The sequence below is a fragment of the Lemur catta genome, chromosome 17 (assembly GCF_020740605.2).
Source record: "Lemur catta isolate mLemCat1 chromosome 17, mLemCat1.pri, whole genome shotgun sequence".
Lineage (NCBI taxonomy): Eukaryota > Metazoa > Chordata > Mammalia > Primates > Lemuridae > Lemur > Lemur catta.
The window spans coordinates 47,190,891-47,207,198 of NC_059144.1; the positions used below are offsets into that span (position 1 = coordinate 47,190,891).

Sequence of the window (16,308 nt, forward strand, 5' to 3'; positions counted from 1 at the left end):
GCGTCCCCTCCTCTCCCAGCCCTCCCCACACCCACACAGTGGCTGCCTGCACAGCCCCCTCAACCAGACCACTAGGGGCTCTTGCTCCAGTTAACCCCCAGCCCAGGCCCTAGCACTGGGGATTATAAGGCAGCTTCAGTAATGTGTTTTCCAAAAACAGACCTTTATCTATAGCTATTAGAAGTGGTATGTTACGTGTACTCATTCCTTCAGCAAACATTGATTTAATTTCCTTCATAAACTTAAGGACAAAGAATAATCACAGGGCTAACTAGATTTTCACATTTCCCTTCCCGAAAGCTTCACAAATCTCTGCCCAGAAACAGCAGCAAGTGTTGTTTTTTCCAATTTCCCCAACTCAAGGAAGAACACAAATGCAGCACCGTTTAGAGAAAGAAGAGTCGTGACAATGGGTGTGGACTGCAGGCCTAGGTCAGGTGCTCAGTGGGAGCACTAGTCATAAAATGAGAAATACTCCAAAGAAAATGCTGTATTTTTCCTTGCTGTACAAAGACCAAGACCTTAAAGTTTAGCTAAGGGCTGAGTTAATGGGCTCCAAAAGGAGCACCATCCTTAGTTTTTTCACAACCGGAAAGGGCATTATACGTGGGAAATGATGTAATCGTGTCTAAGGAGCTAATAAAATTTCCACTGCTTACAGATATGCCCAAGAATTGTCCACTTTCCTATCAGAACTGACTTCAGACTGTGGACATGTCTGTCTGCAAAACATGGAGGTAAAATTCTTGCATGAAGATATCTCTGGCTGTTCCAGATGCAGTGAGACTGGACAAGTGTGTGCACAGTGCAAACAAATACAGGTGCACACACACATCAGTACACAGGCCTGAGGAAGAAGGAAGTGGTGACATGCAACGTACAACACAGAAATATCCCATCTTCTCTTCAATTACAATGGACATTTACCTTGAACATCTGGATCATTCATCATATGTTCCTGCAAACTATCGAGGACTTTTTGAATCTCACTCCTGGCCACACAGCTGTTATGGACAGTCTCAGGTCTGCTGCAGTGTTCTTCCTGCGGCCCAGCCTCACTCAGAAGTAGCTCTAAGTCCGTGCTTATGTCAGGGAGAGGAGTTCGCCAATAAAGAAAATTACTGAACATATCCTCAGAGCTCCCTGGGAAGGCCCAGGAATCCGGTCCAGGGTGGCGGCTGATGGGGTGGGCGTTAACATCAGGGAGCTCGGAGAAGGCACCGGCCTCTAAGGAAGGCCTGGCCAACTCAGCCCCAACCAAAGCAGAACCTTCCACTGGGTTTTCCATTAGGCCCTTTGAGGAGCTTGTGATATGCAGGAAACCACTGGTTTCTGTTGATGTCCCTTCCGTGGGTAAATCTGGCTCCATCTGCAAAGGCTTTGTTGAACTAGGTTAAATTGAGGGAAGCAAACTTTTAACACCATGTAATAGACTGAAAGTAACAGGGAAAAGCCACCTGCCACCCTCGTGTCTCCTGCTGTCAGAAGATTAAAACCTCACAAGAGGATAAGAGGTTCAATGAGGCCCCACTGCCCCACTGGGAGTATGATGTGCCCTGAAAATACCACGTGAAAGTTCAGCCCCTCCTTCCACTATATTCCGAGCCCTGGCTCCTGCCCAAGCACCTTCAGGGGCACGACTTCCCCGCGCTGCTCGCTAGCACCCCCGCCAGGGCAGGCTCAGGAACTAAAGGGTGAGGCTGGGAGAGCTGGTGACTTGCTAACTCCTCTGAAGGTCTTTATGAGGAAGACACTGAATGTGAGCCTGACACACAGCAGGAGCTCATGAACTTTGAAGGCAGAAGGAAGGAGGAAGGATGGGCCAATCTTTAAAAGGATTTGTTATCAACTGAGGTGTCAATTTCCCACTCTCACACTCCTGCGTAACATTAACAATGGAGAGATGGTTACAAACCACCTCAAATAGTTGCCTTAGTACATACCCATCATCCTCAGAGGAAAGATATAAAAAGCCAAGATCAATCACCACACTAGAAAAACAGTGTAAGGGCTACTAATGTTGGTCAGAAACATCACCTTTCTGTGCAACACCCTATGTCACAAAAGTACATCTACGAGACATCACATTTTTCCCTATGTAAATTACTCGAAGAACTTCATTAATCAAAAAGTGGAGAAAATTTTCTTTATAGGTTATTTAATCACTACTCTCAATGAATATTTTATCTAAATTTAGGAGACACAGTAGCTTCATTATTTATAACCCAGTAGTCATGTTTCAAAATCATTATTGCAATTACTTTTTGCTTCTTTACATAATTAAAGCTCTAATATTCCATCTTGCCCAGAAGGTCACTGTTACTAAAACTAGATGAGATAATTGCTAGAAATTTTAGGTGGCTGCTTGAGGTGAAGCAGAGGTCCTGATACTGACCCTGCGGGAGCATACCTGGCTAAGGAAGTGTCACCACTGCTGCCAGGAGTGGGTGAGCCAGAGGCAAGCTCGGAGTCCGGATCCCGGGCTGGTGGTCGGATGCTCAGGGTGCCATCTTCCCGGATATAAAGGCCAGCCCTGGAGGGGTTTGCAAAGGTGGAAATGAAGGGGCCGAGGGACTGGAAGGCAGCCTGGCGCACCTGCAACCAGACAGAAGAGCACAGTGAACACAGTGTCAGCCTGTGGTGGCCGAGTCTGATCCCAGGCAGAAACAGACGCTGCTCACCAGACAAGCCACTGTCACAACGTTATGTCTATGCAGATTTACTGCTTTCTAAATCATTCCCTAAATTCCAAATAAACTATTTTTCTACATAAAATAAGGAAAAATTTGGCCCTAAAATGTAGTTCTTATTCTTCCAGAATATTAATTTCATACTGAATAATATCAGACTTTATAAAGTAGTGGGACAGACCCTATTAGTTGCTACAGGCATGTTTATGATAATCCAGAAAAGGCTAACAGTCCAGGTGTACTGCTTTCTTCTGTGACAGCCACTCAATATAAATGTTGAGCCTGCGCCACTTTCTTAATATTCACCCCAAAGCGTCTGAGCTTTCAGTTGCTCTAACTTACACCTCACAAGGTCTAAATCTGATCACGCCAATCAGTGAACTGAAAGGACAAAATACACAGTTCCAAGTCCAACCCACGACGAGACCTGGAGGCCCAGCATGGCCGGACAGCTCGACTGACAGTTCGACAGGACAGAGGCCAGTGTCACCACTGACAGTGCTGATGGCACTCACCCATCGACAGGGGTCGCTGACAAGTCTGATGAAGAGAGGGGAGAGCGTGGCTCTGCGGACCGCGGGGGAGGTGCTGTACGACACCGCCATGAAGCACTCGGCACAGGCTTTCCGCATCCCCCAAACGTTATCTGAGCACAGCTCAAAAAACTTTGGGATCTACCAAAACAATAAAATAGTGTCATTCAAATCGGAGTACCCTGAGAAAGGGGAGAAGCTGTTTTAATGATGTAGTGAAGGCATATCCAGAAATGAATGACAAAGTAAAGGGAAATACACATTGGTCTGAAAGGAATCATTTGAAACAAAAACTGTAAGCAGAAGAAAGAAACATTTCCTTTACCACCTAATTTTAGTAAATGACTTGGTGAAATTTAACACATAAAGAAAACCTCAAAAAAGGCAGAATGACTGGTATTCATTATGCGAAGTACAGAGAAAGATTGTGAAAGACTTCGAAATTAGTAGATGTCCCAACTAACTCACCCATCCAGGTAACCCTATCTTTGAGTAGAGTATTTTACAACTCTAGTGATAGAAAATAAATTGTTAAAAACTGATAGTATTGCAAATAATTTCTTCCACAGAAATGCAAACTGTGTCCAGTGGAATGCAATTGACCAGTTTTGAATCCATGTGTAAGTTCACCTTAGTATTCTTTGGTTTATCAATGTGTAGTGCTTTGTGTTTTCCATTAAACTGGCTATAATATCTTACTGGTTTCCCTCATTAATAAATGAGTTAAATAAAATCTTTGACACATGTTCATTTTTATATCTATATCAATCATGATTACATCTTCTTTGAAAATTTATCCTTTTAAAAGGCTTTGTTTTTAATATCCTAATACAAAATAATTAGCCTAAAATTCTTTACAAATGGAAATATGATATGATCATGGAAACATCTATCTACAGAAAGATTAGTATGTTGGTCACTGTTGCTCTTCATTCAGATAATAATATTAAGTATAAGATAATACTCACTGTATATTCAAAGCAACAGCCCATTAAAAATTATTCTTGAGTCAGAACTATGTTGACATGGCTTATACTTTAAATAAAATAAAATGAGCCCTGAACTTAAATTTAAAAATCAATTTAAACATTACATGTTTTGAGGTTGGGCTCCAACCACACAGGTATTATAGTATATTCTACCAAAAGTGACAAATGCTCATTGAACACGGCAGTCGAGTGCCAGCTCCTGGGCAGACACTGGGGAACAAAGACAAGCATGACACGGTCCCCGCCCTGGAGAAGCTCCCATGGGCAAAACTGCACTGAGGCAGCCTGGACAAAACGTCCCCAGACAGCTGGAAGGGGAGACATTCCTTCACTCTGGCACAGGGGTTAGGCAAGTCTAGACAAGGAAAGAACATTACAGAGGCGTGTTCAAGCTGGTGTGAAGTGTGAGTAGGGTCCCACCAGGTAGGGAAGATGCCTTCAGGACAGGGACAGTCCTGAGCAGCGGCCCAGATGTGTGAAAGAGCAGGAAGCCTCGTGGAAGGCAGAAGGTCACCTGGCTGGCTGGTGAAGCTGTTTTCTACCCTGCTGCGCATCAGAATCATGTGGGAATTTATCAAAAATATAGTTGAAAATTTAAACGTATTTTATGAATATAATGCCTGGCCCACCCCGGGATTCGGGGGGCCCAGAGAGGGCCAGGGTGGCACTCAGAACTGAGGACAGTGACTGGAGGTGAGGCAGGAAAGGCACCTGTGAGGGACCAGGAAGGCCACTGAGGCTCCAGATTTTAACCTGCAAACCAAGAAAAACATCCCAATGGTTTTGAGGCCCAGGAGTGAGGTGGTCAAGTGGTGTTCCATACGGAACAGTGGAGAGCAGGTAGAGACGGTGGCTTGGACAGTGAGAAGAAACTGGGGGAAAGTGACCTGTGAGGAGATGACAACAAAGTCCACAGGAAAGAGGATGGGGGCTGCTTCCAGCTCATCCCACAGCCCAGCTGCCTAATACTCAGGAAAATGTTAACTTCAGAAGTCAAGAACGTTGAACTGATGAATGCAAAACTGAGCTGCCATTCCAAAGTAACAGACTCATAAATATAAAACTTAAGTGATTTTGAAAGTGCACTGTGAAGTGAATCAGCAATTATAAGTGACAAAATTCACATACCAAAAATTTCTCAGTGGCTTCTTGTCCAACAGCATGACAAATATCACCAAAATTTGTAGCGCACACCTTTAAAAGGCAAAAGGCATACCTATTATTATCTTTCTTTTTGTCTTAACAAATTAGAAAAGCTAACAAGCAGGAGCCCTGAAAGCAATCATCCCTCTAGTCAGGCAGCTAACAAGCCCTCACCCAGCCCATCGCCCACACAGCGTTGTGCTTGGTGCCGCCAGTGCATCGAAAACAGAAGATTTACAATAAGGCACCAAATTCTAAGATTTTTTCTGGCTCCTAATTGATTTTGATACATAATGCATTTGGTTAGCAATAGGGCAAAACAGACCCTTAACATTCTCTGCACAGTAAATGAGACCTATCGTGTCTTGCCTACGCAATATGACGAGAGACCAGAGGGGAGATGGCCAGTTACGCAGCAAGGTGTTCAGGGAGTGATGGCAACGGCCTTTAGAAGGAAGAACTTGACAGCCAATGACAAGGAACTAAAAGGGAAGCTGGGGGTGGGGTTGGAGGGTACAGCAAACATAAGAGAGTTCTGGAACAAATCGCTCCAGCTCATGAAAGACCTTGCATGCCTGGGTAACAGCATGTAGCCACAAGCCAGCAAGGTCCCACAACTCCCATCCTGTCCTGAGCCCAATAGGTTTACTCACACAGAATCTTATCTCTAGGTCTCTATGCATTTCCTAATTGCATTAAAAATTGGCAACACCGTTCAGGTATTTTTCTTACACACTTTACGCTAGCCACATTTTTTCCTATAGGCTACGTCTACTGAAGAAGTCCAGAAACTTTAGAGAGAAATCAATTTGGAATTTTTTAACTTAAGGAGTTCTGAAACTTTTATGTTCTCACCTTCCTAACTTGAAAGGGCTTCCCGTCACCGCACAGTTCACAGAATCGAGGGAGCAGCAGGCGTTCAACTGTGCTCTTACTCAGCATTGAAGCCATTTTGCAGATTATCTATAAATAACAAGAAAATTAGAATCACTTGAAATACCAAAGCATGTAAGTCACATGTACCAATAACAAGATATGTTCCAAAAGTCAATATTCAAAATATTGCCAAAATATCCAAGAAGGAAAAATTAGGTACAACTTATTTTGAGTGTTGTCAAGTTCTGTGACAAACAGAAGGCCAAATATTGGCCCGGTTTGACTCAGAAAAGGGTTTTCTGAAACTCAAGAGTTACCATTTGCCTAGTACCCAGCTTGTGCTCAACACATAAACAAAATTTCTGTACATTGACTCATTTTACCTTCCCAAGAACCCTCTAGCATGGGTATTATTTATCCCCATTTTTCCAGATGAGGAAACACTGAAAGAGGTTAAGTAATGTGACTAAAAACAAATAGTGGTGAGATGAAACATACTGTAATAGCAGGTCCAGGTATAAAAAATGATTTGTAGGCACCAGGAAATAATCAAACCCTGGCGGCAACTAAAGCAGAGAAGACCCTTGAAAGAAAAAAACCACACTGGGTAAAATTTGCATTTATGCAGCTTTTTGCCTAAAGGCACTCCCCATTCTGCATGGGTATGCAGGGTAGCTAGACCTCAAGCAAAAGCTACAGTTTTATTGGCTCAGGAAGACAGAGAACGGAGATTGGGGCTGCCAGGGCAGCTGGAAAGTGAGGGTGAAAATCCTGGGAAGGAAAGGAGGGAGCCAAAGAAAGGAAAGTCCCTCAAATCTGTGATTAACTCCTACCCTAATATTTGGCAGATCTCTGAACTACGGATGCATAGGGGAGATGGTGAGGTTCACAGAGAAAAGCAGTAACTGAAGGATGAAAGAACTGAGCTGTTTCAGGTGCTGCCTACTACAGGGGAAACAGAATCTGAATTCATTTGTAGAACAAAGTCAGCACTATTCACAGGAAAATAACAAAATCCAGAGCTTCTACAATGTTTTATCAACAAGATACAATAGGAAAAAAAAAATCTATAGACATGAAAAGAAATAGGAAAGAAAGAAATAGGAAAACGTGACCTATATATAAGAAAAATATCAGTCCATAGAAACAAACCCACAGAAAATCTAGATATTGGAATTAGTAGAATTTAAAAGGAATTTAAAGCAGCTATTATAAATATGCTCAAGGACTAAAAGGAAAATAGCGTCATAATGAATGAACAGATTGGGAATCGCATCAAAGAAATGAAAACTACAAAAAAGAATCAAGATTTCTAGCAATAGCACAGTAGCTTAGTCACACTAACCCTTCTGTAAGTAACAATTACAGAATCGTGACAAAACAAAAAACAACCATTTAAATGCAGCAAAAAATGATCAAAAGGCAGGAACTGGAGGGTAAGCTACCCTGAAAAGATGAACTGTAATGAGAGATTTGCAAGTAAGTTCCAAAATCTACGCATAAAATTGCTTAAATCTTTGGCTGATCAATTATATATGTGTGGAGGAGATCCCAGAGGACCTACAAAAAAGCGGCAGTCAGAAATTAAACAAGGCTGGGCACGGTGGCTCACGCCTGTAATCCTACCACTCTGGGAGGCCGAGGCAGGTGGATTGCTCGAGGTCAGGAGTTTGAGACCAGCCTCAGCAAGAGTGAGACCCCGTCTCTACTAAAAATAGAAAGAAATTATCTGGCCAACTAAAATATATATATAAAAAAAATTAGCCGGGCATGGTGGCACATGCCTGTAGTCCCAGCTACTCGGGAGGCTGAGGCAGTAGGATCGCTTAAGCCCAGGAGTTTGAGGTTGCTGTGAGCTAGGCTGATGCCATGGCACTCACTCTAGCCCGGGCAACATAGCGAGACTCTGTCTCAAAAAAAAAAAAAAGAAAGAAAGAAATTAAACAAAATGAGCAAATATTTCAGCTGATGCTCGCTACAAGGGAGACAGTTTAGAGCTGAAAATCAATCAAGGTAACTACCTACTAAGAAAAAATCTACTTTCAGAGAAATGTAATAAAATCCAGAGTCTTTAAAATATATCATTTATATCCAGTGTCTAACCAAAAAGTCTAACCAAAAATCACTACTTGTGTTAATAGGAAAAAAGTGACCCATGATACAAGTAGTCAATGGAAATCAACACCAAGATGATCCAAATGTTGCAACTACCAGACAAGGACTTCAAAGGAGCTGTTATAAATATATTCAAGGAATAAAAGGAAAACATATGCATAAAGAAGAGGAGACAGACTATCGGAAATATGTAAACTATAAAGATTCTATGAAAGATCAAAATGGAAATTCCAGACTTGAAAAAATATAATAATTGAAATAAAAAATTTATTAGATAGCCCTAAAAGCAGATTGGAGATGTCAAAAAAAGTTAATGAACTTAAAGACAGTAATAAAAATTATCCAATTTAAAAACTGAAGAGAAAAATGATTGAAGAAAAATGAACAACAGAGCCTCAAAAGATCTATAAGACAGTATCAGGAGTCCCAACTTTGTGTAATCTAAGTCAAAGACTGAAAAGAGAACAAAAGAATAACACAGAAAAAAAAGCATTTAAAGGAACAATATCCAAAAACTTCTCAAATTAGGTGAAGGGCATCAACACACAAATCCAAGAAGTTCAACGAACACAAAGCAGGATAAATACTCACTCTGCTAAAATCCAAAGACAAAGAGAAGCATTTCAAGTGCAGCTGAAGACAAAAAAGTGACTTTAGATACAGGAGTATGATATAAATGACAGCTGACTTCTCATGAGAAACAAGGAAGACCAAAAGACAACAAAATGTCATCATTAAAGTACTAAAAGAAGAAAATAAAAAACAAAAAAATTTGTCAACCCACAATTCTATATCCAGAAAACTATCATTCAAAAATGATGGCAAAATAAAGACATTTTTAGATTAAAAAAAACTGAGAAATTTCATCATCAGCTTACCTGAACAACAAAAAAGTACTAAAGTTTTTCAGATTTAAGGAAAAGGATACCAGGTGATTACACAGGTCTAGGAAAAAAAGGAATGAAAATCACCAAAAATGGTAAAAATGGGAAAATAAAAGGTTATTTTTTCTCTTGTATTAATTACTTCAAAAGATATAACTCTTTAAATCAAAAAGGATAATACTGTGTTTCCAGGTTTATAATGTAACATATACGAAAACGACAGTGCAAAGGATGAAAGTAAGTGAATGGAACCACACTGTTGCAAGATGCCATATTTTTTGAAAATTCTCAACAGAGGAATTAAAATGCAATACAAAAAATATTTAATTAGACCAAAAGAAAGCAGGAAAGAATTAACAGAATTACAAAAGCAGATGAGACAAATAGAAAACAGAGAAATGGCAAAAATAATTCCAAACACATCAATAATTACATTAAATATAAAGAAACTCAACACATCAATTAAAAGGCAGAAATTATCAGACTGGATATAAAAGCAGGACCCACCTATAGGCTAAAAGAAGCACTTTAAATATAAAAACATATAGGTTGACAGTCAAAGAATATAAATAAAAGTACTATAATAAACAGTAAACATAAAAATGCCAGAGTGGTTATACTGATATCACAGTAGACTGTAAGATATGGTTACTGTCAAAGACATTAACGGAACCAAAGAGATGGACAACTTAGTGCAATGAGCGATACCAGATTATATCCTCGGCGAATGACAACATCTGAATATGAGCTGTGGATAAGACATTAGCACTTGTATGAGTGTTAAATTTGCTGATTTTGATCATTGTACTATGGTATGTAAAAGAGAATTCCCTTGTTTTTAGGATACATGCACTGAAGCATTTAGATATAAAGGCACACAATGTCTCCAACTTAATCTCAAACAGCTCAGAAAACATATATAACAGTACCTATGTATACATCTGGGCAGGGGAGGAAGAGAACATAATCAAGCGAATGGAGCTAAATATAAACTACTAGAGAAGCTGCCTAAAGGGTACATAGGAGTTTATATTACTATTCTTGCAACTATTCTGCAAGTTAGAAATTAAAACAAAAAGTTACCAAAAACAAAAATTTAAAAGAATTCTCCCACTGCCCCAAAAAAAGAAAAAGGGAAGAAAGAAGGATGGAAGGGAGTGAGGGAGGGAAGGAATGGAGGCAAGGAGGGGTTACAGGGAACGACTGGAAGGACGGAAGGAAGGAGGGAGGACTTCCTGTCTCTGCAGTCTGTATTCTCACTATACACACAGCACTGCTGTTCTATAGTAGAAGGAGGTCCAGGGTTAGCAATCCACCCATCATTCTATTTGGAATCTGCACATAAGCAGACAAAGAGGGGAAAGAAAACCAGTTGGGGTAAGGGGAAGGGGAAACTGGCTCATAACACAAATAAGGAAAAGGCTTGTGTCTTCAGAACTTAGAGGACACATCTTTCTGATATGATGCTTAGCAGAGTTATACAAAATGACAGCCACGATAAATGAGGATGTGAGGCTTCTGTCTCCAGGGTAACAAGGCAACTAAAGCGTTCCCACTATCTCCATCCACCCCCTCCATCTGCCACACCCACATGACCTTATTACTACACAGTATAAAACAAATCCAGAATCATTAAGAGTCAGCACACCAAGTGACAAGAACTGATATTCCCGTGGCTCTGGGAACCACCTGTATGGAATGAAGATCTTCATTTAGTTGCTTGGAGCCAAGTATTCTTCATAGCACATAACTACAACATTCTTCTTAAATAAATGCACAAATAAAAATGAGCTTAAAAATAGGAATGATGACAAAAAATGAGGAAGCCTTAATGTGAAAACGTGTTGAGAGAGAAAAATAGGCTTCTGACAATTAGTTATAATCTCAGAATGCTAATGGCCTCCCTGCTAGCAAGAGGAATTATAATTGGTCTCCGGTGGCCTGTTTATCCTGTCTAGATATAATTACAAGATACAGCTCTTGCAGTTTTTACCGATTCATTCATCCAACAACTAACATTTATTTAGTACCAACTCTGGGCCTGGCACTGTGCTGTGTGCTGATGGTGCAAAGATGCCATAGCTCTGTATTTAAGAAGCTCACCATCTTGAGGGAGAAATAAACAAACAGAACTTCACAGCTCAGTCACTAAGTGATAGAGGATAGATACAAACCAACCCTTCTGACTGCATAAAGGAGAGAGTTACTAACGTTGCTTGGGGTATCTACAGCCTTCACAAAGAAAAATGCATATATATGTGAGAAAACAGGAACCGTGTACCCATGTCCCAACATGTAAGTTGTCCTGCATAACTCAATTTTCAAATGCCCAAGATGTGTAGTTGGCTATCTTTGGTTTTCCTAATCATGCATGCACTAGAGGCTGTAAGCATCAGAATCAAATGACTGCAAGTTCCAATGAGAATGAAAAATCAATCAGACAGACATACATTTTGGCCATGCAGAAATGTAGTTTCTTTGGGAGTAAAAAGCAATTCCTTCAAAACAGCACTGTTCTGAGTAAGGTGTGTGTTTATGTATATACAGATGTAACAACATTCATACCATATGGCTGCAAAGAGAGCCCAAAAACACAGAGGACATCGGACCAGCCCAATTTGCTTCTTTCCTCATATATCACCCTTCAAGCTGACAACTCCCTTAATGACCTAACAAACACACATTGGTGCCCGCAATATTTGCGGACTCACTCACAGACCAGCTAAATCAGAACCCTGCCCTCCTCAGGGAGCTCTACAGAGAACACACGTGGCCTTCTCTTCCTTGAATAATGAAACCCACACTCCAACCACATTGTCATTTCCTAGCTAAAAAGAAGATACTTCTGTCTGTGCTCCACCAGTCTCAGGTGCCCATGGGGCAAGTCCCCTCTAAGGCACCTTGGCCTCCACGCTCTGGGGAAGGAATTGGACCAAAGCACCTATGGGCCAGATAAGACACCCCACATTCTGCTCCCATCGGGGTCCATGAGAAGAGAAACAGAGATCCCCCAGAAACATGACAGAGAACACAGACATGTGCTTGGCCTGGGCCACAGGGGGTGAGGGTTCAAGACCACTTCTGTTCTTGCAGCCACATTTGAAAGCTTATACATTTGAGTAATGATATCAACATCACACTTTGAATGAAAAATACAATTTATGGGAACTAATTTGCTTTGCAAGTGATATGTGAGAATAGCTTTTTGGAGGCTTGTTATATTTTCCAAACATTTCTACCAAAAAAAAAAAAAAAAAGAAGGAGGCTATTGCTGACAAGAATGGAGTGTTTGGAAACAAAACAAAATAAAAATCATGCAAAAACGCCTTTAGCATTATTTTTCATGGTATTATCAGTCTTTAGGGATAAGATATTTGGTTGTCAGTCGTAACCTTGGAAACTCGCCTAACCAACTTCCAAATGAAAAAGAAGATCTAGTTGGTAAAGTTCAATACTCAACTGCCAGATACCCCAACTAAATGATATTATCCAGGTTCATTTTGCAAAATAAATTTAATTTCTTATAGAGAAACTTGAAATTTATAAAAGAACCCTGGAGAATTTGAATTTTAATAATCAATTATTCTTCAGCCTGATTCATCTTATAAACATACGGGATATGCAAAAAATTAAATTAGTTTAAAAAGCCAGACCTTTAACGCGTAGTTTAAGAAAACTTTTACATAAATGAAGAATAATTGCCGAATGTTCTGATGCTTTAATACAATTTTTTAGCTCCATGGCATATAATGTTTCTGCATTTTAAAAAAGAATTTCTTTTTCTAACATTGTTCTCTTCCAAACAAGAAAACAACTATCTTCTTTATCTTTTATTGTACTCATAATTAATGCTTATGATTTTTTAAAGCCTTTGTGTACAAATTTGTCCTAAAATGCTAGAATAATCCCAGAGCTATTTGCTTGCAATGCAAACACAAAGGGTCATGCCACACAGCATCATTTGCACGGGTCAGTGGAGGAGCAGCAGCCAAAGAAAACACGATGGCCTGGGACGACCTCCCCCACAGCCACAAAGGAAAAGGCACAAGGACAGGCTGGGGCATCTTGGTAAAAACCAGCACTAGCTCATCAACCATGGCTCCAGAAGCCAGTAGAAAGTCCCAATTGTACAATCATTTAACAATGGGTACAGAATCTTACAAACCCAAGGACACCGTACTATTAACTAGAAGTCACGGAGCATTTATACTATTCCTCTCATTGCACATCTTTAAGTGACATGAGCACAGACACATTAACAGAGCAATTCCCAAACTGCTATAAACACTGTGGCCATGTCTATATTCCTCACAGTGACTCTTCTTGTTGTTTACACACCTACTGTGGTCTTCTCCTAATCTATAAAATAGACACATATATATCTATTAAAGTTTTTTCTTAACTGTTCAAGCACCACCTAAAATTATCTCACATACCACATGAGGTTCCTTACTTTGAGAAACAAGGCCCATGGTCCAAGTATGTGCAAGGATTTACATATAAATCTCAGCATCTTGCCAGCAGAAGTCTAAGCCAGCTGCCTCAGCTATGCCCAGATCACTCTGATTTTCTAAGCCGTGCCTTCTTAAAACAATTGGTGTTACAAGGATGATCACTCCAAAACACACTCAGAGCTGAGCTGTGAGCTTTCTCTGACCTAGGAGTCGAGTCACCGGCTATCTTGTTCATGGGAACGTTACTGGCCAAAATTGAAAGAGTGTAATACTTCAAGTCTTGCGGAAGTCAACTTATGGGACAGTGCCCACAGATGCTGGGCAGCCATTCCCTCGACACACTTACACTCACGGCTTCCACTTTATATTCATCATCACTGTCTGCAGCAGAGAGCTCTAGCAGAATCGGACACACTTTGCTTTCAATATCATGCTGGAAAATTAGGTCTTGTTCCAGAAGAATCAAGAGCACTTCCTGACTTGATTTTCTAACCTAGGAGAAAAAAAGGCAAAAGGGGAAACACAAAATGAGTAGAAGTGTTCTCAGGATCGAGACCAAACTCCCTAAGCAAAGCTGGCCCCTGCCTCCCTTCCCTGCTTTCTGCATGCAGGGACCACTGAGTCTTCCTGCTCTCTGCTGCCCTTCCTTCCCAAGGCTTTTGAATGTGCCACTCCCTCCACCTTGACTGCCCCCACCACTCCTCCACCCCCAGCCCAAAGCCATTGCGTTTCCTGGACCCCGTCCAACCAGGTCCCCAGTCAACACTTAAATAGCTCTACTCCAGACTTCTGCATAGACGTACATACTTAGGTATACATGTATTTCTTTTTTCTGTATGATTCCATAATTGCTGCCTGTCCACCTGTTGCAGAGTGAACTCAGAAGGCAGATACCACATCTGATTTGTCCCTTGTCCTCCATCGTACTCTCAGGACCTGGCAGCATGCAACACAAAATGTTGCGTTCTACTAGGATTTGTTGAACAAGTGGACGACTTAATGCATTTTCTCCGCTGTAGGCACGGGAATTGGAAAACACTGCACCGTCCTCCTACTACTTTGTAAACCCTGGCATGCCACACCTGAAGCATGAATTATGGCAGGTACAAAAGAATGTCACAGGGAAGGGAACCAAGGAAGAGCCACTGACAAGGTGGGACACTCTCACAGGAAGTGAAGACTTTGCAGCCTACAGAAGATAGAGGTTGAAGAGGTCTTAATCTTTGCAGTCTGCATGGAGTGAGTGAACATTAGAGCTCAGAGGGATCCAGAGAAGCTTGGGAGACATTTTTGGGAAAAATGAAAGCACATAAAATTTCAATTTATAGATAAAGCAAGGAAATATGCAACTAATTGCAGGGATTGAAGAGTAGGAAAATAGGTGTGGGAGCCAGAAGTATGTGGACAGAGTTGCAAATGATCAGTTGACAGCAGGTTACAAAAGAGGGCAAGCCTGTGAGACTAAAGCCTCAGAAGCAATATGACATTAACGCTTCCGCCCAAGTGACAGATGAAAACAGTATTTTAGAAAGCTCATCCTGACAGTGGTATTCTGAGTCAACTGGAAGTGATGAAAGACTGAGAGCAGAAAGGGCAGCAAGGTAGCTATTGCAACAATCCAGGTGGGAGGAGGAGGCCTGGGCTGGCTGCCAGCAATGAGGAAAGGTGATGCTCCAGCAATATTACCCAGGCACAGTGACAGGACTTGGGGTCTGACTACAAGAAGCAAAAGTCCCCGATAGCTCCAAGGTGTCAAACTCTGACTGCATGTCCAGCATGTGTCGGGGACTGAGAACATGAGAGGACCACAGACAAGGAGAGACAAGCCCACAGGTGCCTTGCTGCACCACACCATCCCAGCTGATGCACTGAGGATGCACAGAGCCTAGCAGGGATGGGGAGGTCGCACCAGGCAAGAAGGGGACGGCCTGAGCAATGCACACAGGGCCAGATGTCAGAACACAGGTAGGAGTCTGCTACGGGTAGTGCGTTGAACAGCAGCCCCCTAAAAGACACGTCTGCATCAAATCCCTGGAATCTGTGAATGTGACCTTCTTTGGAAAAGGGTCTTCGCAGATGTGATTAAGTTAAAGTTCCTGAGATTATCTGGGATTAGCCAGGTGGGCCCTAAATGCAATTGCAAATGTCCTTATGAGAGAAAGACAAGCGGACAAAACACTGAGAAGAGAGAAGTGAGGCCATGCGAAGTCAGATGCAGACTCCACTGCTGTGGCCACCAAGCCAAAGCAGCCAGCAACCTCCAGAAGCCGGAAGAGGCAAGGAAGGATCCTCCCCCAGAGCCTCTAGAGGGAGTGCCACCCCGATAACACCCTGGTGTTGATTGAACTCACGGCCTCCAGAGCGAGGCCGTCAAGAGAAAACATCTGTTGCTGTGAGTCTCACGCATGTGGCGCTTTGTTACAGCAGCCCCGGAAAATGCACCCACTGAGCAAGGGGAGGGGAGAAGAAGGGCCTTCCAGGCTCAGGGAACAGCACGTTCCAAGGTACAGTGATGCGCTCTGGGGCCAACACTCTGGAGGAGTGTGACAATTCTCAACAGCAGGAACAGGGCAGCCCCGGTGGAATTATAGAGCAGAGGCCAAGGGCAAGCTGAGGTCAGATGG

At 41.8% G+C, this 16,308-nt stretch overlaps 1 protein-coding gene across 2 annotated transcripts in view; it reads right to left on the reverse strand.

Moving 5' to 3' along the window:
* The window catches only part of LOC123622203 (serine/threonine-protein phosphatase 4 regulatory subunit 1-like), an 80,430-nt gene that overhangs the window by 13,911 nt on the left and 50,211 nt on the right, over window positions 1-16,308 (reverse strand). Inside the window, exons 6-11 of one of the 2 annotated variants that reach the window (XM_045528392.1) lie at window positions 14,031-14,177; window positions 6,211-6,318; window positions 5,341-5,406; window positions 3,206-3,364; window positions 2,396-2,595; window positions 928-1,388 (exon numbers count right to left, since the gene is read on the reverse strand). In XM_045528392.1, the coding sequence (XP_045384348.1) occupies window positions 928-1,388; window positions 2,396-2,595; window positions 3,206-3,364; window positions 5,341-5,406; window positions 6,211-6,318; window positions 14,031-14,177 (1,141 nt within the window). The remainder of the gene's footprint in view (window positions 1-927; window positions 1,389-2,395; window positions 2,596-3,205; window positions 3,365-5,340; window positions 5,407-6,210; window positions 6,319-14,030; window positions 14,178-16,308) is intronic. The other variant, XM_045528393.1, reaches the window with a different exon arrangement.